The 24,558-nt window shown below is 27.6% G+C and overlaps 1 protein-coding gene across 1 annotated transcript in view; it reads left to right on the top strand.

Moving 5' to 3' along the window:
- The first annotated feature begins 5,772 nt into the window (after positions 1–5,772).
- LOC107456418 (serine-rich adhesin for platelets) overlaps positions 5,773–24,558 on the top strand; it is a 46,142-nt gene continuing 27,356 nt past the window's right edge. Inside the window, exon 1 of the mRNA XM_016074271.4 lies at positions 5,773–6,109. Within this exon, the coding sequence (XP_015929757.2) occupies positions 6,001–6,109 (109 nt within the window). The 5' untranslated portion in view covers positions 5,773–6,000. The remainder of the gene's footprint in view (positions 6,110–24,558) is intronic.

Here is a 24,558-nt window from a genome sequence, read left to right on the forward strand (position 1 = left end):
TTTTATTTTCATTTTTGTAATCTAAATCTTTTTAATGTAATTTTTTTTTATAAAGAATGTCATTTGAATAAAATTAAAATTGAAAAAAAAATTTTAAAAAAATCTTTTTTAATTTTCATTAAAAAAAATTTCCGAAGGTGATTTTACATTTCCGGAAAATACCTGAATAATTGTGCAATTTATTAGTTAGGTCACAAAATAATGTTTGAGAAAATCATTTTGATTGTGTATAAAACAGTAGTTTTGAACTCATTTTCCACATCTGACTTATATAACCACATTCTTCTTTACATTTTTGACGAGGAAATTAGAAGTTTCTCAAATTTAAATTTTGTTTGAGATTCTTTTTGACATTTGTTTTGTGACGGTTAAGGAAAATAAGTTTTTTTTATTGTTAAATAAAAACTTGTTTACATATAAAGTGTTTATTGTAAGTTGTTTTTATGCTAGTTTTAAATGAAGTGATGATAAAAATTACATGAATTCTAAAATTACAGCAAATTTGCTTTCACAAATATTCAGCGCTACAGAATTTAAAGAAAAAAAAAAGCAATAATCATAATTGTGTTAAATAATTACCATAACAAAAAGTACTAATAAAACCTTTTTCTCTAACTATTAATTGTGCTATATCGTATTAAAATTATTTTTCCAAATATTAATTGCGCTATATCGTATAAAAATTATTATTCTGTTCAAAAATACTACTCTGTTTTATATTAATGGGTAATATAAACATAAAGAATTTTCGTTTAGTAATCACAAACAAAAAAAGTGTACATTTTGAAATAAAACATTATTTGCAAAATATAAATATTGCTCTTTATCTTTAAAATTGTTGATCTGCTTAAAAATATTATTTTGTTAAATATTAACACGCAATATTAATTTTTTTTAAAAATGAGCGTGTTACAAAAGTGCTTGTTTTTAACTGAAACTTTTTAATATTTTTCTATTAAGCATTAAATCTGCTATATACTGTTTATAATATTATTTTGCTGGAGACTACAATTCCGTTAAATATGACTATTAATATTAATTATATTAACTACCTATATAAGTTTCAAAAATTGTGCGCAATGATTATATCTAGAAACTTTCAAATTTTTGAAAAATATTAATTTTGCCATATATTTTCAAATAATTATTCTGATTAAAAATACTATTTTGTTAAATATTCGCATGCCATATAAATTTTAAAAAAGGGAAAAAAATGCAGGAATTAAAAAATAATGCAAATTTGAAAATAAAACTTTTTTCCTACTAAATATCAGTTATACTATAAAACTATTTCAGTTATACTATAAAACTATTTCAGTTATACTATAAAACAAATCAATTATACTATAAAACAAATACGATTCTGCTAAATATTTACACTGAATATAATTTTTTTTGAAAAAGTGAGCTTGGTTGTTACATGCAAAAGTGCAAATTGAATAAAATTCGCATAAAATTATTTTTTCTGATTGAAAATACTATTCTGCTAAATATTTACACTGAATGTAATTTTTTTAAATCTCGAGATTTTTTCGTATCTCGAGAAATCTTTTTTTAAGGGAATTGAAAAATTTTCGCACACAATTATAAAATTCATTTATCAAAAGATAATTCCTTGCAAAAACTAAATTTTAGTAAATCTTTATTATTTTTTATTTAAATATACGACTTATTTAAAATTTGATTTCTCAGGAACTATTCAACCAACTTCGCTCAAATTTTTTATTTTGCCATGTAAAGCTACGTACTTCAAAGTGACGTAAAAAATAGTATGCCTTACAATTCAAAACTGTTTCGACTAATTATTAAATAAAATACTGAAAAACAATAAATATTTACTGAAATTTATTTTTTTGCACGGAATTATCTTTGGATAAATGAATTTTATAATTGCGTGCAAAAAATTCTTCTATTCGCTTGCAAAAATCTCGAGATCTGGTGAAGTACGCTTTTGTAATAAAAATGTTTCATAGTCTCTGAACGACTCCACTATTGAGTTGCTTAAAAATAAGCAACGAATTCAGAATGATGCATGGATTTTAATTGTTTTCCTCTACACTGTAAAAAAATATCCGTTATTTTTCGGACTTTCTCCGTATATGTTGTCGGCAATATAATTTTTCATGGTTTTTCACCCTATAAGCATATTGAAAGTGTTAGTATAGACTAAAAATAAACATTTAAATAGCAAAACTGAAAATAATCTTGAATTTTCTAATATTATTGAGACTGATTGCGCAACATTGTCAAAACCATATTGACGGAATTATGCAAATTCAAGATGATGAAAAAAATTCCCAACTTTTTCAGACATTTTTGCTAAAGATAAATATGATATAGAGGCAAGAAGAATTGAGCCTGTAAAGGTAAGATTAACATCAGACTTACCAGTGCCATTTTTTTTTATTGAAATAAAAATAAAATAATGAAGTCTTAAACATCAGAATAACGACCACTGTGCCAACTTTTTTTAATTTTGTTTTCAAACAAAGTATAAAATACTAAAATAAAATTTCTGATAAAATTTTTTTTTTGACAAAAATTTTCAATTTATCTTTTTATATCTCATATCACTAGTATTTTCATACTTTCATCTTTCATGTTTTTTGAATATGTGCATTTTTAAAATGTTTATATAATTTTCTCATCTTGATAGAAGAGCTTACTTAAGTTGTGTTAGTATGAGCAATAATACTTCGTGGTCAAAAACTTTATAGTGATTTTCAAACAAAGGATTTTGAACTGATAAAACTAAAGTCACAAAAACTATTAAAAATGAAAATCAAACTCTTAAATTGTTGGTAGCGCTTTTCCTCCTCGAACACTTTAATTATGCTATTATCTTTACCATGTGCAGAAAAGTGAATTTTTTGTAATTTATATTACTTTATATCTTGTTAATATTACAAATTTGATTATTTTCATTTTGATTATGCTTCTATCATAGGGAAAGTTTGGCAAATAGATAATTTATAAGAAGAAAAATTTAGATGGTGATTAAAAATTTTCGGGGAGGAGGGATGTAACATAAAAAGCTTCAATTAAACTTTTTATGCTGTTCCTTTTCTGTAAATCCTTTTCTCAATTTATTATTCAAAACTAAACGCTTTCTCACACTTTTAAATTCACATCCCATCCTTTAATCTATTTTTGGTTCAAGTAATTAAAAGTAAGACATTTTCCCCTTTGCTCTTCGTAGGAATCGCGCGACCTATTTAATAAACCAATTACAATTACTAAGATTTCCCTTATTCCCCAAAACAAGACATTTTACGGATTTTATTTCCAAGATTTTCCCTAACTTTTATTTGAGCTTACGATGATTTTGTTACTTTCTCTCTCGTCCATCATCGCATAATAATTAAATAAAACAATTATATATATATATATATATATATAACTTTAATAACTTCCAAACTATTTTAGCTCCAATGATTAAATTGACATGTACATTTCATATTCAATTTAGCATAAAAATATTCATCAAAAATATCTGTATAGTAATAATTTGACATCTTTTCTATATCAGAATACGTACAGTGAAAAATATATACATACCACCTTGATTAATGTTTGATCTAATGATTGGATTTTAACGTATTAGGACTCAATCTTAATTTTTCGAGGGGTGACCTCAAATATGCTAATTATTCCGTGCTGAAGATATTTTAAGTTACGAAATAAGACACAAAAATTTACTTTTTATCGGAAAAAACATACCATTGTTTTCTTCGTATTATGATTCCTGTCCCCCAAAATACAGCGGTTGCCTGAATATGGGAAATATGGTTTCAATAGTTTGATCAAGAGAGTGCTCGAAAGCTTGAAACCATTATTACTAATTTTAATTTTGCATTTTTAGGCAATTGTAAGCGATTTATAAAATTAATTTATCCAAAAATAATTGTATGCAAAAAAAAATTTAATAATAAATTTTTCTTTTTCATTATTTTTTTTCATAATGGTCGGAAAAATTTTGAACTGTAGGGTGTGCAAGTTTTCAAATAATTTTAAGGAATATAATTTAAAATTACTTAAAAAAATACGGAAAAAAATCGATAAAATTAGTTTTTGGGAAAACAATTTTTAAATACCTGACTTTTTTAAAATTTGATTTGTGAGAATTTCACAACCAATTACTTTTAAATTTTGTATTTTGACGCACAAAATTACGTTATTCAATATCATGCAAAAATTTATTGACTTACAAATCAAATTTGTCAGATTATTATTAAATAAAATAATAAAATATAATAATAAAATGTAATAAATGATTATTACAATTTGCTATTTACATTGAATTTTCCCTACATGAACTAATTTTATAATCGATATTTCATCAATTCTCTTAAAACGTATTCTGCAGCTCTCCTGACCAAACTAATGAGACCTTATTTCCCAGATTGTGGCTATCTCTTATGTTTTGTGGATCAGAAATCATAATATGTAAGAAAAAAAGTATGTATATTCAGAGAAAGTATTATGCTTTTGTGTCTGATTTCGTAACTTAAAATATCGTCTGCAGTAATGAATTAGTATATTTGAGGACACTCCTTCGAAGATATGAATGAATCCTAGTACGTGAAATTCATGTCGTTAGATCAAAAGTTATTCCTGGAGTTTCGTGTATGTTTTTGTTCATTGTACCAAAGGCATTTTTCTCCATATATTATCTTTTTGTGAATATATTCATGAAAATGAAAAAAAAAATTGGATACTGTATTTGAAATCAGCTTTCCAAACAATATAAAAAGTCATTACATTTTAAATAAGTCTAATAGCTCAAATTCCAAAATCCAATGTCATTATACAAATTTTCAGAATTTATGTCTACTAATTGTTGAATTCCATAACCACGTGGTTTTGAACTTAACTTAATTAAAAATTCCTGAAATAGTTAGAAACGTGTGAAGCATTTGAGTAAAATTAAATCTCAGTTGTGCTTCTTCTGATAAAAACCATGAAAATCTCTCGAAGTTATTTCCATTATAATTGGTTTTTAAATCCCAGGAGCTTTTTCAGATCGATGTTTTAGTTTTATAGAAGCTTTCAAAGTTTATTTGAGTTAATTTACTGAAAAATAACTGAAATATGAGCTCAATGTTTGAGAGGGGGCTAAAGAATTTTGGGAGCAAAGATTCGTATAAATATCAGTCATATATTTATACGAATATCAGTCATATCAGTCATATATTTATACGAATATATTTATACGGAAACATAATAGGTAGTTACTATTATTATGTAATTGCCTATTATGTTTCCGTACGCAAAATATTTTGAAATTAGTATAAAAATATGATTAAAAATGGATGTATTTTTAAAATTTTTCTCAAATGCTTTTAAACGTTTACATAGACAAAAATAGCTTTTCAAAATATGTGTCAATATGTTAAGTTAAAACACATCAGCGAAGGAAAACTAATTTTTAGGAAACTAATGCAATAAATAACATTTATAACTTCCCTTTTCCTTCGTTTTATTCCATAAAAACTAGAAATTATAAATTGATATATTTTTTACCCACCGAAACGGTACTAAAATTGTTCCGTATATTTATTTTTGAAAGGTTAACTAAATGGATTTTCCGATACCCTTGGCCACTATTCTAAGTTCATAATAAAATATTCATAATATCGGTTATTTTTTCTTCTTTTTGGTTGTGTTCTTTTAGCCATGACGAATCGTCAAACACAAAATCAATTACAATTTCGCCAAGCATTGGCGGGAATTTAAAAGTCTTGGCAGCAGTTGGCTGTGATTTTTCTCGCCGTGATGCAATGCACAGCATGGCGCTCTGTAGAACAAAACCGCTCGTTATGAATAACAAAGGGGACAACATTAGGTGCAGTGAGTGGAGGGACGTAAAGGGACTAACCGGACTGGTCAAGTGAATGTCAGGGACGGGATGAGAAGGGACATCGAACCCTTTGACCTGTCCCAAGTATGGACTAGGATGAATTTTAACTCCCACAGAGAAAACAGTTGACATAGGTTGCCATGGATACCGCAACAATTTTCAGCTGCTGCCGAAAGTTGCACATGTGCTGGTTTCGAGTCTTTTGTTTATGTGCAATAATAATTGTAATAAACAACTTCTTGATAGCAGGTGAGATTGCAGCAATTTTTAATTTTCTTTTTTAATACATCCGATTTATTTGAAATATAAATGCTACTAGTTCAATTGAAAAAATTATAAGGGGTAAAAAAGGAAATGAATAAATTCCGAGAGAATTTTATTTATTGTATGAAAATAATTTAATAAGTATTACATATTATACAATAAAGTCAATATTTGCTAATGAATAAAAACTCAACAACATCAAAATCTTATTACGAAATTAATTTTTCGTGTGATCCTGTTTAACAGTTTATTTTATTATTTTTTTAAACGTAGATCTTTAGTAGTTAAAACTAGTTTTTATATAACTTTACAAACTCAGACTGAAAAAAATTATTGTGCTATTTTATAAATAATATAATAATAAATCATATTTAAAATTGAAATTTCATGTTATAAATATGAGAAACATAGTCATAAATCTTTTTTACTGATTTATTTTCTTTTAATGTATATATTTTTCAAGCATTTTTCATCTAGTCAATTTTGAGTATAATGTTTCTTTTTATGAAAGCTAAAGTAATTATAAAACTATGAAAGCTAAAGTAAAATTATGAAAGCTAATTATGAAGCTAAAGTAAAATATTTCTTAAAATGAGCATATATCTTATAAATTCTGAAAGGTTTTAGGTATTTCGATACTTTTAACTGGCAAATAAAAGTCAAATTTTAAATAAACTTAAGCTTGTTTATAAAAATGTTGTTTTAAATTTTTTATATTATCTCTTAAAAGTTCTATTATATTTTGTTAGAATTTCTATTCTAGTTCTAACAAATTTATTTTCGAATATTGTACTTTCTTTATGATAAAAAGTTATATTTTAATCAAAAAATATTGTGTATCATGTACATATCCTAAACACTAAGCTTGGTTTAAACGTGTTTCTGTATTTTTCTCTAAAAAAGTTAAGTTTCCAATTGTTAAATTAATTAATCAATAACTTTTAATTGATAAACATTTGTTAATAAATATATTGGAATTAAAAGAAAAATGTTTGTTAGACATTGTCGTGCTTATAAAATAGCAGTAAGTAATACAATATTATTATGAATTAATTAATAATTGTTCTACTAAATAATTCATAAAAAAAATTTATTACTAATTAATATTTTATGAGTCAAGTGCTTTTTCTTTTCTTTTCTTTTTTTTAGCATTTATTTAGTTCAAATTTATTTATTTCTTGAGATTTTTTTTTTCTTGTAGTAAAAGAAGCAATTTATATTTAAATAAAAATACTTACGAATAAGTAAGTATAAAAAAATGAATATTCAAAAAAATTTCCATGTCTTCCCTAGAAAAATAAATGTTAATTATAAATTTTTAAGAATTATTCACTCACTCTGAAGTTTAAGAGATAGTATAAATAAAAGAAGAAGTATTTATTGCAAGAAGAATGGTGAATATTAATACGTCGATATGCGGATTGTTTCCAATTTGATAAGGCGGGTTTTATTATTTATTCATTAATTGATTGTTTCAATGACTTATATCAATTGATACTCGTTGTTTATTCATGTGCGCTGTTATCTTTAAAGTAAATAACGATATCAAAAAATTACTTATTTACTGCAATCTAAAAATTTATTTTTTATATCAACTTCAATGTCTCATAAATAGAAATTTTTGACCTTAAATTCAAATTCGTTATTAGTTATAAGAATAAGGTAACATAGAATTAAAAAAAGACGTGTATTAGATCCGTAATTAAATATACTATTAAATTTAAAACATCAATCTGAATTGAACATTATCTTACTAAATTTAATGCTATTTCATATGATAGTATTAAATTCAATATTCTAATATTAGCATAATAACCATATATTTAGTAAGTAAATGTGGGCTATAATTTAATTGAAACTGCTTACAACGTTATTTTTTAAGTTGAGTTTTACGTAATTAAAATAAATACTTGTTGGTTTCAACATAATTAAAATAACTATTTGTTGGATTTAACATAATTAAAATGAATACTTGTTCGATTTAACATAATTAATATAAATACTAGATGGATTTAGCATAATCAAAATTAATACTTGTTGAATTTAACATAATGAAAATATCCCTAATAGAAAAATGTGTACTTTTTAAGAGGAGGCTATTTAGCAGAAATTCTTATTGACAATTTGACCTTCAAGTATCAGTAATTTAAAATTTTTAGTATGGGAAAAAAGTATTTCAGATAAATTAAGAGTGAATTATGAAACTGAAAATGTAAAAATGCTTTGAAATGATATTGAAAGAGAATTGTAGTATGAGCGTTTTCTTATTTCTCCAATCAATTCATTGAGGAATTCGGAGTAATCTGTAAAAGTGGTTTTCCCGCCCATACTGTTACCGCGCAAGAAAAATAACATCTGGGAAATTGACATAAAAAAAGACAACAGTAAATCAGGTCAACTGATATTTAGTTGTATTTTATTATGGGTATTCTACCTAATGTTATTTTTGTGTAATAATTTACAAGAAGTGTGAACAAATTTTAATGATTAAAATAGCTTTTAATGACATTGTTTGCTTTACATGAATTTTTTTTTTTCAAATGTCTAAAATAATCCCCCCCCCCTCGCTGTGAACATGTTAGGAAAATAACAACAAGGAAATTGACATAAAAAGAAAAGATGAGAATTAATTAAGCAAGTTGACATAAAGTTTTATTTCATGATTGATATTTGAATTAATTTAATTTTTACACAATAAGTTAACTAAAATAAACTGTCCATAGTAGTTAAAACTGCTGATAATAATTTTTCTATTATTCGTATCAAAATGTCATTCTCCTGCCTGTGTTGTATAATCGTGAAAGATGAATAACATCAAGACAGTTGACCGACAATGTATTCGATCAATAGCTATTCGGTTTATTATCTTACAAATAATCAAAATAATTCCATGCAAAAAATAACTTTTAGTAAACATTTATTATTTTATATTTTAATTACTTTATTTTTTTATTATTATTTTATTAATTGTAAAAAATTTGAATTGTATGGTACATAATTTTTACATAATTTTGGACAATGTAATTTTTAATAGCACAATCCAAATTTGTGCAAAATTCATCGACGAGTTTCTGAGAATTACAACTACTTTTTTTAAACATAAAAAAATATTTAAATTTTATTGGTGATATTTTCTCTGCTTAATCACCCAAAAATTCATAATGAAATTAGTTTAAAAATCATATTATACACTATATAAATTTTTTGTGTATATGAACAACAAGAATGGTGTCAAGTATTTTATACCATAGTGGTATTCCACTATAAGTGCTCCACTACACCAAGAACCAAAGATAATTCCTGGTGCAGTGAAACACCAACAGTGTTCTTCTACTCTACTTGGTAGCTACCACCATGTTTGGCGTATCTGAACACCAAGAATGGTAGCAACTATTTTACACCATAGTGTTTTGTGTATCTGAACAACAAGAATGGTTGCAACTACTTTAAACCATAGTGGTGCTCCATTACACCAAGAACCAAAGATAATTCCTGGTGCAGTGAAACATCTACAATGTTCTTATACACTACTCGGTAGCTGCCACCATGTTTGGCGTATCTGAACACCAAGAATGGTAGTAACTATTTTACACCATAGTGTTTTCTGTATCTGAACAACAAGAATGGTTGCAACTACTTTAAACCGTAGTGGTGCTCCATTACACCAAGAACCAAAGATAATTCCTGGTGCAGTGAAACATCTACAATGTTCTTATACACTACTCGGTAACTGCCACCATGTTTGGTGTATCTGAACACCAAGAATGGTGGCAACTATTTTGCACCATAGTGGTATTCCAATAACATCACTATGGTGTAAAATAGTTGCCACCATTCTCGGTGAAACATCTACAATGTTATTATACACTACTCGGTATAATGTAGATGCCACCATGTTTGATGTATCTGTACTCCAAGAATGGTAGTAACTATTTTACTCCATAGTGTTTTGTGCATCTGAACACTAAGAATAATGGCAATTATTTTACACTACAGTGGTGCTCCACTAAGTGCTCCACTACACCAAAAACCAAAGATAATTCTTTTTGCAGTGAAACATCTATAATGTTCTTAGATAATACTCGTTGCTGCCACCATGTTTGTTATTTACTAACACTAAAATTTATAATTACAGTAAGATATCACATAATTGGTAAAGTTATTTTTCGAGACAATACAATGTAAGAATCAGTAACTTAGGTTGCATACATACACTAGTTCTTAAAATAAAATTAGTTTGTAAATTAAACATACGCGTAGCACAGAGAGAATATTAAGACGAATTTGAACTAGGCTTAACAAAGTAGAATCGAATGCAAATTATGCAGAATAAAAATATTTAATGCAGTTTACAGAGACTTAAAAATTAAAAATCCTTTTTACACAGCTAAAAACATGCATGCATTTTTTTAATGGCGAATTTTAGTTTATGTAAATGAAAAACAGCAATAAAGGCGATCACCAACGCTCGCCAACTCGTTGTCGATTGTAAGCAATTACACACGAACTCACCAACATTGGAAGGTTGGGAAAAGATTTAACGTCTGGTGTAAAAATTCATGAACTTGGTGTAAACCTTTTTCGTTTCAGATGCTTAGAGCTGTCATACACCCTTTAAATTGTATATGAAGACTCGATTTGGTGTTAGGTTGAAAAAAAGGATTCGTTTTAGCAATTTTCAAGGTTGTTTAGCATAGAGTTTGGAGTGATAGTACACCATTGTTCTTACAATGTGTTCTATATAAAATACTTTTCTTGAGTCAAATATTTACCTTTTAAAAAATTGAATTTTAATGCAATGCAACAATAAAAAAATATATAAAATAATACATAAGTTTAATTAAATTAAGAAATATTTTTTTTATCGTATTTATGATTTTAATTTCTTTTAATCTCGTTATTCAAATACAAAATCGCATTATTGCCATTATTTATAGAACAAGTATTAAGAGAGCTAAAATACAAGAAAAAAACATTACTTTTCTAACCTATTTTTTACCTAACCTATATGCAGTAAAAAAATTTATGGTCGTACACAATACAAAAAATCAAGGTTTAAGAGAATTTTTTTCTCACATATTATTATTCAAATTCTATGTTGAAAAGCAAGCTAAAAACTGTTATGACTAGCATTAAATATCGGATTACAACTATAAAACATTTTTATTACATACTGAGAGCATTAGCATTAGTAATAAGAACGATTATAATTTGTTTTGTATTATTAATGATTCCTTTTGCATTTTTATGCTGGCTTCCTCAAATCGAACGTGCATATTTGTACAAAGTTCATGCTTTGTATAATAGGGTTCATCTTCATTTCCGTTATAATTCACGCAAATATTTCGTCGCATAGTCAAGTACGCATGGACAGTTTTGAATAATAAATATCCATATAATAGAAATAATTGACGCCGGAAGAGTTATTCGTCCGCCTCTTTATCGTGATGTAGCCCTCACATTGGAAATGATACCGCCATTTTTTTGAGGAAAAGAGTCTTAGTCATCGAACGCANTTTTTTTTTTTTTTTGAAGTACTTCCCTTCAACTATTCTTCTTCACTTTAGTTAAAAGAAGAAAAAAAAAACAATCACACTTTTCCAGTTTTGTTACTAAAAATAATAACTCTCCGAAACTTTCGCTTTCTCCCTTGCTGAGAAATGTATGAATCTATTTCTGCCGCGGTTTTTACAAATGTTAACCAAGAAGTAATATTTTTTTCCTACCTCATTTGAAATTTTTTCTCTCATCTAGAGCGGCAGACGATATAAATGTATTAACGATACCTTCTGCTATAAATTTTAAAAATTAAATGAAAAATTCTTGTGCATGCTGAATAATTGTTTAAATACGGTAACAATTATACTTTTCTTTTTAAAAAATATATACGTAATTAACAAAATTTTAAAAAATATATGCGTAATTACCAAAATATTAGTAAATTTTTTTAAGAAAAATTTTAAAATATGGGTAATTAACAAAATTAAAAAAATATCTACGTAATTAACAAAATATTAGTATTTTTTTTAAATTTTCTTTAAAAAAATATACGTAATTAACAAAATTAAAAAAATATATTCGTAATTAACAAAATATTAGTAAATATTTTTTAATTTTTTTAAAAAAAATATACGTAATTAACAAAATTAAATATATATATATATATATATACGAAATTAACAAAATATTAGTAAATTTTTCGTAATGACGGGTACTTGGGTCTACTTAACATTGGCCTCAGAAAAGCCCTAATTGCTATTCTTTTATCGTAACACAGGGGGCAACAGTGGCTAAGCCAATGCGGTGGAGTAGCTTCTCCCACGTCATACAGTTACGTCATAGGGCGGGTTACATTTACACAAAAGAAAGGACATAGAACAGTGAGAGAGAAAGTTACATCCATGCCTATGGTGGGATTCAACCCCACAACCACTGGGCCCGCAGTTCAGTACAGTAACCACTAGACCAGTGATCGGCATATTAGTAATATAAATGATTAAAACTAATAGAAATTTGAATAACTGAAACACTAACAATTTTAATTGCTAAAGTAACAAAGAAATGCTTGAAAATGAAATTGAAAATAAACCTTAATGACTGAAACTACAGAGAAATTTCAATGACTGAATTTACAAGCAGTTTGAATAAAGGAAATTACATGTATAATTGGAATTGTTAAAATAAAATTTTAACAGCTAAAACAACTAGTAATTTTACTGAATGAAATTATTATTAATTAAACCAAATTAATTAGAATAAAATAATTGATCTGATATCAATTGAAAATTTAGTGACTAAAACTACTAGTTAATGAACTAAAATTTAAATTTTTTAATTTAACTAACTATAATTGTAACTTAATTTTAAAAAAATAAAAATTGTAATAGTAGAAAAATTACAAACAGTTTAAATGAATGAAATTAATAGTAATTAGAATCACTGAATTCACTGGTAATTTAAATTACAAATAACCAACTTGAAAAACTAAAGTTTGTGGAGATATTACCAACTCTTAACTTTTTTTCATTTTTTAACTGACATTGAACAGCCAACCCGAATCTTAGTTTACCACTATCAATGTTTAGCTCTCAAGCCTTGTGATTTTGAATCCAACCCAGAAGACAAAGGAACTTCTAGAAAAAAACATTGTCACAAATTAGCCTTCAATTAGGACATTTTGATGTAACCAATCCGCAATTGCATTACATGGAGAGGAAAACCACGAAGACCTCCCATGGGTAGCCAAAAGGCAAGGGGATTCTAACCCATGATCCGTCTACAACTGAGAATATTTCTTTCTGCAGCACACTGGTCGGTGCGAGTCGAGAGCAGAAATCGCTTCAACCAGTCATCCCTGGGATTCGAACCTAGGTGACCTTATTGGTAAGCGAACGCTCCATCTCCTGAGCCGCCACGGTTCTCTCTACTTCTATTGATTAATGAACTAGTGTTCACAGTAGTTTTTTTTAAAGAGAAATAAGGTTCAAAAATTGATCATAGGCTCATGGAAAGTTTTTTACATGAATTATTTTTAAATATTCTAGCTTTTTAAATACTGTAAAGTGCAATGCGTAAACTAAAACGTTGATTGTAGCCTTATTTTTTTTCAAGTTCTAAATTAAAGTGGTTTTCGAAATTTTTAAAAAAATATGTTAATTTTATTTTATTATCTGTATTTTTTTTATTTGCTTCCAACAAATATTGTAATAAATGTAATATTAAGAAGTGTTTTTTCTCAAAACTTTTCTAAAATTTAGATTCTTATGGGTTTTTTTTATTATTATTATTTTTTATTGCGTTCTAAGTTTTCATAATTTTTTCCTGCTCTTTCAAAACAAAAATTTTTTAAGCAGGACCTTTCCAGTAATTTTCCTATTTTTACGATGTAAACTGAATATTATAGAAAAATTTACTTCTTAAAAATAATTGTATTAAAAAAAGTTTTTTTAATTAAAAATACGAAATATTGTTAGATATGTTACATTAAGTAATATTTTATTACAATACCATGCATTAATAATAGCCTAATTTATATGTTTTGAAAGAAAGCTGGTTTTAAAAATTTATTAAGCTGTCAATCTTAGAAGATAAAGATTCACACCTAAATTTTTAAAAAAACATGAAATAATAGTCGAATTTTGTTTAAATGCAGCTCTCAATAAATAAATAAAAGTTTTAAGATTTAATCTGATTTGAATGAAAACTGTTAAAATTATATCTGACCAAACATGAAAAAATATATCACCTGTCGCTTATGTACTAAAAGAAAAAGGAGAGTAATTTAAGTGCGAATTTCTTTATTACTTTTTATTCTTCTTATATATCCTACACTGTTAGAAAGTTTACGAAAAAATGGTTAAGTAACAATTACTTACTTGCTATTTTACTATATTTAAACAAAGCAGTCAAATAACCGTAAATAAGATGGTATTCAAACTTTTAACTGTGAGAAGAAAAGTTCATTAACTGCATTTACATTATACGATAAAACAACCAGAATTTTATAGCACCAAATAGTACCTAAGAAAACCACTTAGTTCCTTGCAGCTGGGTACAATTATAGGGTATTCAAACTGATATATCTGGGTATAATTAATTGCAAATATATGATTTTCCGTCATCAACATGTAAAAATCAACCAAAATATGAATTAATTTCTTAATAAATAAAGAAAGGGCTATATGATTCTCCGAAGGTTTGTATGGAAAAGTAATCTAATATAATTATTAATTGCTGAATAGAAAAGGAAACTGTTAATATATGATTTTCCGTAGGTTAACATGGAAAAGTAATCCCATATATCATAATCAATTGCTGAATATAAAAAGAAATCACTAAGATATGATTCTCCGTAGGTTAATACTTAAAAATAACCTAATATATTAATAAATTCCGGAATAAATAAAAAAAACTGCTAATATATGATTCTCTGTAGGTTCACAATTGAAAACTAATCCGATATATGAATCAATTGCTGAATAGAAAAGGAAATCACTAAGATATGATTCTCCGTAGGTTAATACTTAACAGTAATCTAATATATTTATTAATTCCTTAATAAATAAAAAAACTGCTAACATATGATTCTCTGTAGGTTAACATGGAAAAGTAATCCAATATATCATAATCAATTGCTGAATAAAAAAGGAAATTGCTAAGATATGATTCTCCTTAGGTTAATACTTAAAAGTAATCTAATATATTAATTGATTTCTTAATAAATAAAAAAGCTGCTAATATATGATTCTCTGGAGATTAACATAAAAAAGTAATCTAATATATCAATTAATTGCTTAATGGAAAAGGAAATCGCTAAGATGTGATTCTCCGTAGGTTAACACTTGAAAGTGATCCAATATATTAACTAATTCCTTAATAAATAAGGAAATAGCTGAATTCCCTCTTCGTTAACCTGAAGAAAGTTGAATCCTTTTTCAGTTTGAAGGGAATATAATATGCAGCGTGACATAGTTAGCTTGCTATTGTGCTAATGTAATTTACTTTTTCCTAAAATAATCATTCAATTTAGGCTCCCAGGATAAAGCAGTGCAATAATAAAAAAAAACACTAAAGACTGAGGAAGCCTTATAAACCACGTGACATAGTTTCAACCCTAAAAGATGTTCAGAAAAAAATATATAAAAGCTATATAATGTTTCATATACACAGGTAATGCCGCATCGCATTCAAGCACACGGATCAGATAAAAGCAAGCAATAAATAATAAATTCCCCTATCACAATTTCAACGGGGTAAAACACTCAAAATATCCACAAGCCGCTGATTACCCTGCCTTTAGTAGTTAGCGTGCCGAGATTCCAGATCACGTGCCATCTTGGTTCACTGACTCTTCATTGATGTGGGCTCTTCCCCATATAAAAAGTATGGGAGGGTACCTTTATGTCCGTGGGGGTCAGCAAAAAAGGGAAAGTGGGCAGGAAATCCATTTTTGTTCTCGAGTGTCAACCCCCTATGCTCACGAAACAGGGTCATCATATAAAATGGCGTGCCATAGAATCTTACAGAATGTTAACATTAGTGGGTGCGAAGAGTTCTATGCTGGGTGTGTGGTTGACATAAAAACTTATTAGCTGACCACAAACTCTCGTCTGATCGAAAATGTATGCTTTAAGGGGGTGGGCAATATTGGAAATAATGCACGCATGTATCTCTGTCCCTGTGTGCATAGATAGATATGAATTATAGACAGAACAAGCTTGGCTACTTGTGCGCCTAACAGCTATTCCATATTACTTGAATGAGATCAATTTGGGGAGTGTGTGTCCATAAAAAGAAAATGATTATTTGAATGATTATTGAATCGATTCATGAGAAAGCTTTAATTTTGGGAGGAAAAGCATAAAGTAGCTCTTTCGGTAAATTAGATATTTCTGAAGAATATGTATTCATTTAGTTTTGTTTACCAAAGTATATATTTGTCTTATATGTTGAGATAATTTTATTTCATTTATGTTGTCAAAAAGTTGATGAGTATGATTTTTAAGAGACGACTTTTCCTTAATGTTGATAATTTGTACGTATGCCTTGAGTCAAGAAAATAAGTTTTCTCCTGAATTAACTTCTTAACTAAAGATTGAATTTTCATGGACTTTGCACACAACAGCTTGAAAATTTCCGAGTTAAGACATGGAGGAACTGTTAGCTAATCACATCTGCGTCGGCTGAAAACCAACTTATGGTTTTTAGGCACATGTTATACCTTAAATGGTTTAATTATTGCCACCGAAGACCACTGAGGGACATTAAATATTTATTATATAAACTAGTATAAGCGTTCCAGTTACATTTAAATTACATACACTGTAAAAAGTGGATACTTAAATTTCACTTTGTTCTTGACGAAACCGTTTCCTGCTATATGCTCCGAGGGAACATCGAGTTAAATTGACGAAATAACTATCGTCACTTCTTCAAGGAGACATAAAATGTAAAGAAATATTTCTGCACTCTTTTTTTTTTTTTTGACACCTCATGGTGTCTAACGGGAGTGATAATTTAATGTTGATCACTTCTTCGTGAGCACAATGTAGGCAGACCGCATCGCCCTAATAACGATAGAAGGACAGATATTATAACCGTCGTTGAACAGCCGACCCAATTTTGGATTTACGACTACTTATGCTCGACTCTGTAGCCTTGTAATTTTGAACCAATCCTGAAGTCAAGGAAACTACTGGATCAGCACCCCCAGAGGTATGATTTTTTTATGGGAACATGGAGGACTTCGTGACTCGTCAGATTTAACGTGCATCAGTCACCATTTACTACACGGGGAGTCTTCGGCCAGCTGGGATCGAACCCATGACCTCTTGGACATGGGCCAAGTGCCCTACCAACCAGGCTATCCAGGTCCTAGAAGGAGAGATAGAACAGATGATAGAAGGACAGGCAGAAGCGGGTTATGAACCCGGGATTTTTCTGGTATGAAGAAAACTCCCAGAAAAACATGTAGGCCGGGCGTCTTATTTTGTCATTCTAGTTTCGATGGTCAAGTCTTCAACCTAGAAACAATCTCTCACCATACACTGTGATGAGGTTTCGAGTTAAGGAAACATTTTCGTCATATATTTGAGAGTTCGCGTTTTACCAGAAATCACGTGATTTCGTCACGAAATCATTCTCAAAATTAACGAAATGCAGCTCAAGGATTGCCGAATAGTCAAAAGCGAAAGTTTTATTTGTGAGAGTGTAGTTTGACTGTAACTGGTGCGCATATACTATGACAACATATAACTAACACAATATATAGAATTACACAAGGAAAACTATTCTAGTTGTAAGTACACTTCGATAAAACCTAATGTTTAAAGAATTAATTTTTCATATTCTGCACATTTCTCAATAATGCTACCTGCACTGTTAGAATCATGATGTCGATAAAGGTGGGTTTTTTTCCAAAAGATTTAAATATTTGAATGTTAACTTTCAAAATATGGAGTTGAATCCGTAATTTGGTGCCTTTTGTTGAGTAAAGATATCAATCAGAAATTTGGTCTCTTCGATGTTATTTATTCTTATTGTTTTTTTTATCATATCTCCAGAACTAAATATGCGAATCAAAGAACTTGATTACGTAAAAATATTTCTTGTTAACAATAAATTTTAATAATTATTTATTATATTTATCTCTTAGCTTAGTAATTATAGTTATCATTTTTGTATTTTAAGGAATATTTATTTTATATCTTTTTAACATACAACATACTTCTGAACATACCTCAAAAGAATACATATTTTACATTTTCTTAAACTATATAACTTTAAACGGCAAAATTAAAAATTTAAAAAAATAAGTTGCACAGCGTCCGTAAAATGAAAATATTATAATTGTTAATATTCATTAGATATAATAGTAATGAACATTATAATAATTGTTATAATGAGATCTTAATTTAAAAAGAGTGTTTATTATCAGGGACAAATCCTCTATACTTTTTTAATTTTTTGACAAGGATTCTAAAAGTTCAGAGTTCGCAAGGAAAAAGTAAATAATTAAATCTTTTAAACAAATGATAGGATTTTAATGTTCTAGGATTCAATATTAATGGTTTGCTGGGATGACCTCAAATATGCTAATTTATTAACACAAATGTTATTTCAAATTACGAAGTCAAACACAAAAACGTACCTTCTTTATATAAACATACCTTTTTTTCGATGGATTCGGATTCCTGACCCCCAAAATAAAGGGGGCAGTCACAACCTGGGAAATATGGTCAAATAAGTTCGGTCAGGAGAGTGGTCCAATGCTCGGAACCCTTATTGTTAATTTTATTTTTTTGCATATCTTATACAATTTTTTTATGTTAATATCTCGAGAATTTTTGCTCGCAATTATTTTTTATTATTTTTGGTAACGGTGGTTCATCTATAAAATCTGATTTTAGAAATTCTATCAGGAAATGATCAAAGTAACTCTAAAAATTCGACCAAGAGGAAATCAACGCAATTCTAATTCAACAGTCAAATCTAAGAATATTTTAAGTATTTAATAAGAGAAAGAAAGAAAGAGATTACATTTTTAAAGCTCAACAGCTACATGAAATTCTAAACATCGAATGAATATTAATATTCAGTTCTTTTTTTGTTTTTGGCAGTGCGCATGCGCGTCGTTACTTCTACGTAAGAAGAAAATTGTTACTTGACGGGAACAATTTTATTTAATAATAGTCAAGTGAATTTTAAATCGAAAGGTATACAATTTTTTACAATATTTTAAAGAATATAATTTATAGAAAATTAGAGCGAAAGTGGTTGAATAGTTCCTGAGAAATCAAATTTTAAAAATACGACATTAGGGAGTTCAAACTTTGGACCACTCTTCTAATCAAACTGATGGAACCGTATTTCCCAGATTGCGGCTGCCCCCCTATATTTTGAGGGATCCAAAAATCCGAATCCGTCGAAAAAAAGCTATGTTTATTAATTGAAAATGCGTTTTTGTGTTCGATTTCATAATTTAAAACAATGTCTACATTAATTAATTAGCATATTTGAGATCACTTCTCCTCAAACTAATAAGTTTAGAGTCCTAGAATGTGAAGATACTATCATTAGATCCACAGTTATTCAGAGTAATTCGCAGTAACTTTTTTTTTGTGTATTTAACATATCAAGGATGATTATTGTGAATCATAAATTTATTTAATGGGGAATTAATTTTATATTTAAAACAATTTATCTTTTAATAATATTTCAATATGCAAGCATTATAAGACTGGTTTAGATAAATTTTGAATAATATTTGTGTAAATACATTTCCCAGATTCTCTTTCATTTTACTCAAAGTCATTTACTCAATGTTCTGGAGCAGAGTTTCCCAAATTATGGTACGCGTATCCCCAGGGGTAAGGGAGCAGTTTAGGGGTACACGTTCTTAGGCGAAATATCTTGCAACAAACAAAAATTTCAAAAAAAAATTTTTAAAAACAAAGCTAACCATGAAAATTTACAATTACGTATTTTTCTATTGGCTGTTTTTTGCAAAGTTAGTTAATAGCTAGTAGTGTCAACAGCTAGTTGTGATTTTTAAATTTTGTGCAATTTTTTTATACTAAAAAATACATTCATTTTTTTATTAGTGGTGCACAGCGTTACGAGCAATTTAGAAAAAGGTACACAAAAGTCATAAGTTTGGGAAACACTGTTCTAGAGTAATCTAAGAGTATGTTATACGTTTTGAGAATATTAATCATTAAGTGTCTAGCTACCGGCACACCCCGGAAATCGGCACAAAAATCAAGCCTAAAATTAAAAGGAAACATTCTTAGACGTCAAACTAATGGATTCTATGAGCACGTCTTTCGAATTGTGTGACAGCACTGTCCTAGTTGAAGAGGGGCAATCAAAATTTTTGATATAGAATAATGAAAATGAATGAGGGCGCGATTAATTATTAGTTTTTTCTTTTAAATTTCTTGATGAGATGTTACAACTTTGTCCTATTTGTTTCGTGACACAATTTGTGTCACTTTATTCTGTTCCTGGTTGAAGTAAGATATTTGCTTACGAGAATAAGTTTTGTATCTCAAAGATTTTATGGATTGAAAATTGCGTTAAGTAAATGTTCAATTGCAAATATTAGAAATTACAAATATTAAAAAAATAAGAACTAAATTTAATTACAAATATTTAAAAACAAAAATTAAATTTAATGTCAAATATTAAAAAAACCAAAAATTACATTTAATATCAAATATTGAAAATCTAAAAATTAAATTAAACGTGAATTATTTAGTTATTTTGTTTACGATTATTATCAATTATATTTTCAGATCAATTATATGTCACTTATGTAATGGTCAATTAGATCAATTATATTTTGTAGATCAATTATATTTTGTATTGTAATGTACAGTGCGTAAAATAAACAATGGAGAGCATCCTGAATAATTTTTGATCTAGTGATCGGATCTTCACATTCCAGGAATCAATTTTACTAGTTCGTAAGGGTGACTCTAAATATTCAAATTAATTAGCTTAGGCAATTTTTTAAGTTACGAATTCAAACACGTACTTTCTCTGAATAAACATGACATTCTTTTGATGGATTTGGATTTTTTGAACCCAAAACGTAAGGGGTAGCTGCAATCTAGGAAATAATGGCCCAATAGTTTGGTCAGGAGAGCGATCTAAAACTTGGACCACCTAATGTTAATTTTATTTTTTCGTATTTCACTATATCTCGAGAACTTTTGAAAACTTTTTGCACACAATTATAAAATTCGTTCACTCAAAAACATTTTATTGCAAAAAATAACATACAGTAAATATTTATTATTTTTATTGCTTTATTTAATAATAATTGAGAATTTTTTGAATGGCAATGTTTGTAATTATTTATATCATTTTAATGGCTATGATTTTATAAGGCAAAATAAATTTTTTTTAGCGTAATCGGCCGAATAGTTCCTGAGAAATCGAATTTTAAAAAGGTCGTATACATAAATTTTGATTTCTCAGGAAAAATTTGCCAATTTCGCTCAAATTTTGTATTTTGTTATGTAAAATTTCATTCTTTAAAATGATGTAAAAAGTTGTACAATTGCGTAATTAATTTGAATATTTTAGGTCTACTTTTTAAACCATTCAGATTGAGCTCTAGAACTTGAAAATTTGATCGTTAGTGGAACTTTTGATGGCAGAATCAAAAATTTAAAAAAATGGGTTGAATATAGCTTTTGAAAAATTAAGTACAAAGAAATGCGACATTTTTCACTTCAACTCAAATGTTAACACCCTACGATGTTTAAGGAAAATTTGTCACCTTGGCAAGTTCGTTAAAATAGGGAAAAGTATTGTATCGACAAAGAAACTCAAAGAATCTTATCAAACTATTCTTAGTTTTCTAGCAACACAAATAAAAATTTCCTCTGAACTGTGAATTATTTGACAAGAGTTTAATAACTCACATATTAAGATAAGAGAAATTAAACTACAAGTGTTTCGAAATTTAAAAAGTTAATTTAGTTTCAAATAAAAATAAAACTTAACAAATATTTAAAAAAAATTAAATTGAAATTCAGTTATAAATATTTAACATCTAAAAATTAGGTTTGATTTCAAATGTTTAAATAATACTTAAATACTAAATTTTATTAAAATAAATACAATAGGCGATAATTAATTATAAGTCTTTTTATACTTCTTGATGAAATGAGAGTTGTGTTGAAATTTTGTTAGTGCCCTTTATGTTTCTCAACGCAATTTGAACGACTTTATTCGATTCCTTGTGCAAATGAGATTTTTGATGATTAAAATAATTTAGTAATATTTTTGGTAACTTACCAGTATTATTTTAATTTTAAATATTAATTTTAATTTAAATATTTAATTAATTTTAAATATTTAAAAGCTAAAAAGAAATTTGGCCGAGATAGCTCGACTAGCAGAGAGCTGGACTCCTGTTCGTGAGAACGGAAGTTCGAATCCAGCCGGTCGAAGACTCTCCGTGAAGTAAATGATGATTGGTGCACGCTAAATATGTCGGGTCACAAAGTCCTCCTTGTGCCCATACTCAATTATACCTCTTGGAGTACTGAATTGGAGACTGATCAGTCTGAGGTTCAGGTCAAAATTAGGATCTGTGGATGAATGAATGGATCCACCCTATAAACAGGTGTGACATATGAGTGTGGTAGAAGTCGAATTCTTGGCCATAGAGGGCGCCACTGGAAAAACAAGAACAATCAGACCAATTACAATTACATTAATTGCCAATAAGTCCTATGACAACAACAACAAAAAGAGAATTAAAAAACAGTTCAAATGTATATCCATAACAATTAAATTTAGTTATTTCATAAATAATTATTATTAAAAATTTAACAACAAAATTTAATCTTTAATTATTTATTGTTAAAAATTTAAAAAATTTAAAATAAATTTAATCACACAATAAATATTTATCATTAAAAATTAACTTTATTTACAATACAAAAATTTATTATTCAAACTTAATTCAATTACAAATATTAAATGGCTAAAACTTAAGTTTAATTACAGTAAAAATATTTATTGTTAAACAATAAGTAATATCGCAATACAAGCATTTATTATTAAAAATTAAATTTAATTACAAATATCTAATACTTTTATACTTAGAAACGTCACTTTTTTAAGATGTATAGCGAAATATTCAGGGAATACGGTGGGATAAAATTCCGATAATTTGTTCGAGAATTATTAGCTGTTAAAGCTGTAATAAATTGACAGACATATGAAGCTACAATTTTAAAATTTGTCGTTTTTGGGATATACATAAATTTTTAAATATGAAGAGAAAAAAAAATTTCTTTTCATATTTAAAAATTTATCAATAATTGATTTTTTAAATTAAAGAAATTTCAATATTGAATAACTGTTTCTCTTAGATCTAAATAACTGCAAAAGTGAAAAATTATTGTTTAGAAGTGAGTTGTGTTTGGAAGAATTTACCTTTAACGCAGAAAAAGACACCGGTGTTTAATGTGGTATTTCATAACCATAAACTATTAAAATGCTAAACATAATATTTTTCACTTATTTTGATCAAAATGAATTCAAAATAATAAAAAAAGTATAAAAATATATTTAATAAAAATTCTGCGTCAAAGGGTTGAACTGCATTAGGAAGATTATTTTAGAATTAAGTGAACTTGAGTTTATTTTTCATACAAACGTTGAACGCTATTAATATTTAATAAAACGTTTTTCGGAAGAAAAAAAGAACTAGGTGGCTCTGACTTCCGGATAGATAGTGTGGACATAATCCTGTCAGATTCGTTAGATTTTCTGAAAATTAAATCAAATTAGCATTTGCGTGATACATAATCATTAACAGATAAGTTTGAGTCACTGAAACGACATTTTTATTTTGCACACAGATTTGTCCTTCTCGTTACATTAAGATCTTGTTTGGCGTAATAATTTTTGACGTATGAAAGATGATTTAGAATCCTTTTACCCTTATCATATATTCTTACCAACTTCTAGCCACATGTTTATTCTCAGCTATTTAAAATCCCATTTTTCTCTCAGTAGCTATATACTTAATTGGGCAATGACCTGGAAAAAAACTTTTAAATTATAATACTGCGCTGTATAGTTTTAAACACGAGTTAAATGTGGATATTAAAATTTATGTGAATTTTGACTTCTATGTTAATTGAACTACTATTTGCTGAAGAAAGAAATCAAAGCAAGCTAATCTCATAAGATTTGGTTTCACGTGGATTTTGCTGAAATTCTACTATAAAACATTTTATGCATTTCCTTCCAATTACTTTCTTATAACTTTTTTAAAATCTGGATAAGTTGTAGAGAGTTCGCTTTCTAATGAGGCGAACCGGGTTCGAATCCCAGTCGATACAAATTCCTCATCCGGCTTGCGCCGACCACAGTACTGACGTGAAATATCCTCAGTGGTAGACGAA

The sequence above is a fragment of the Parasteatoda tepidariorum genome, chromosome 8, assembly GCF_043381705.1.
Source record: "Parasteatoda tepidariorum isolate YZ-2023 chromosome 8, CAS_Ptep_4.0, whole genome shotgun sequence".
NCBI lineage: Eukaryota > Metazoa > Arthropoda > Arachnida > Araneae > Theridiidae > Parasteatoda > Parasteatoda tepidariorum.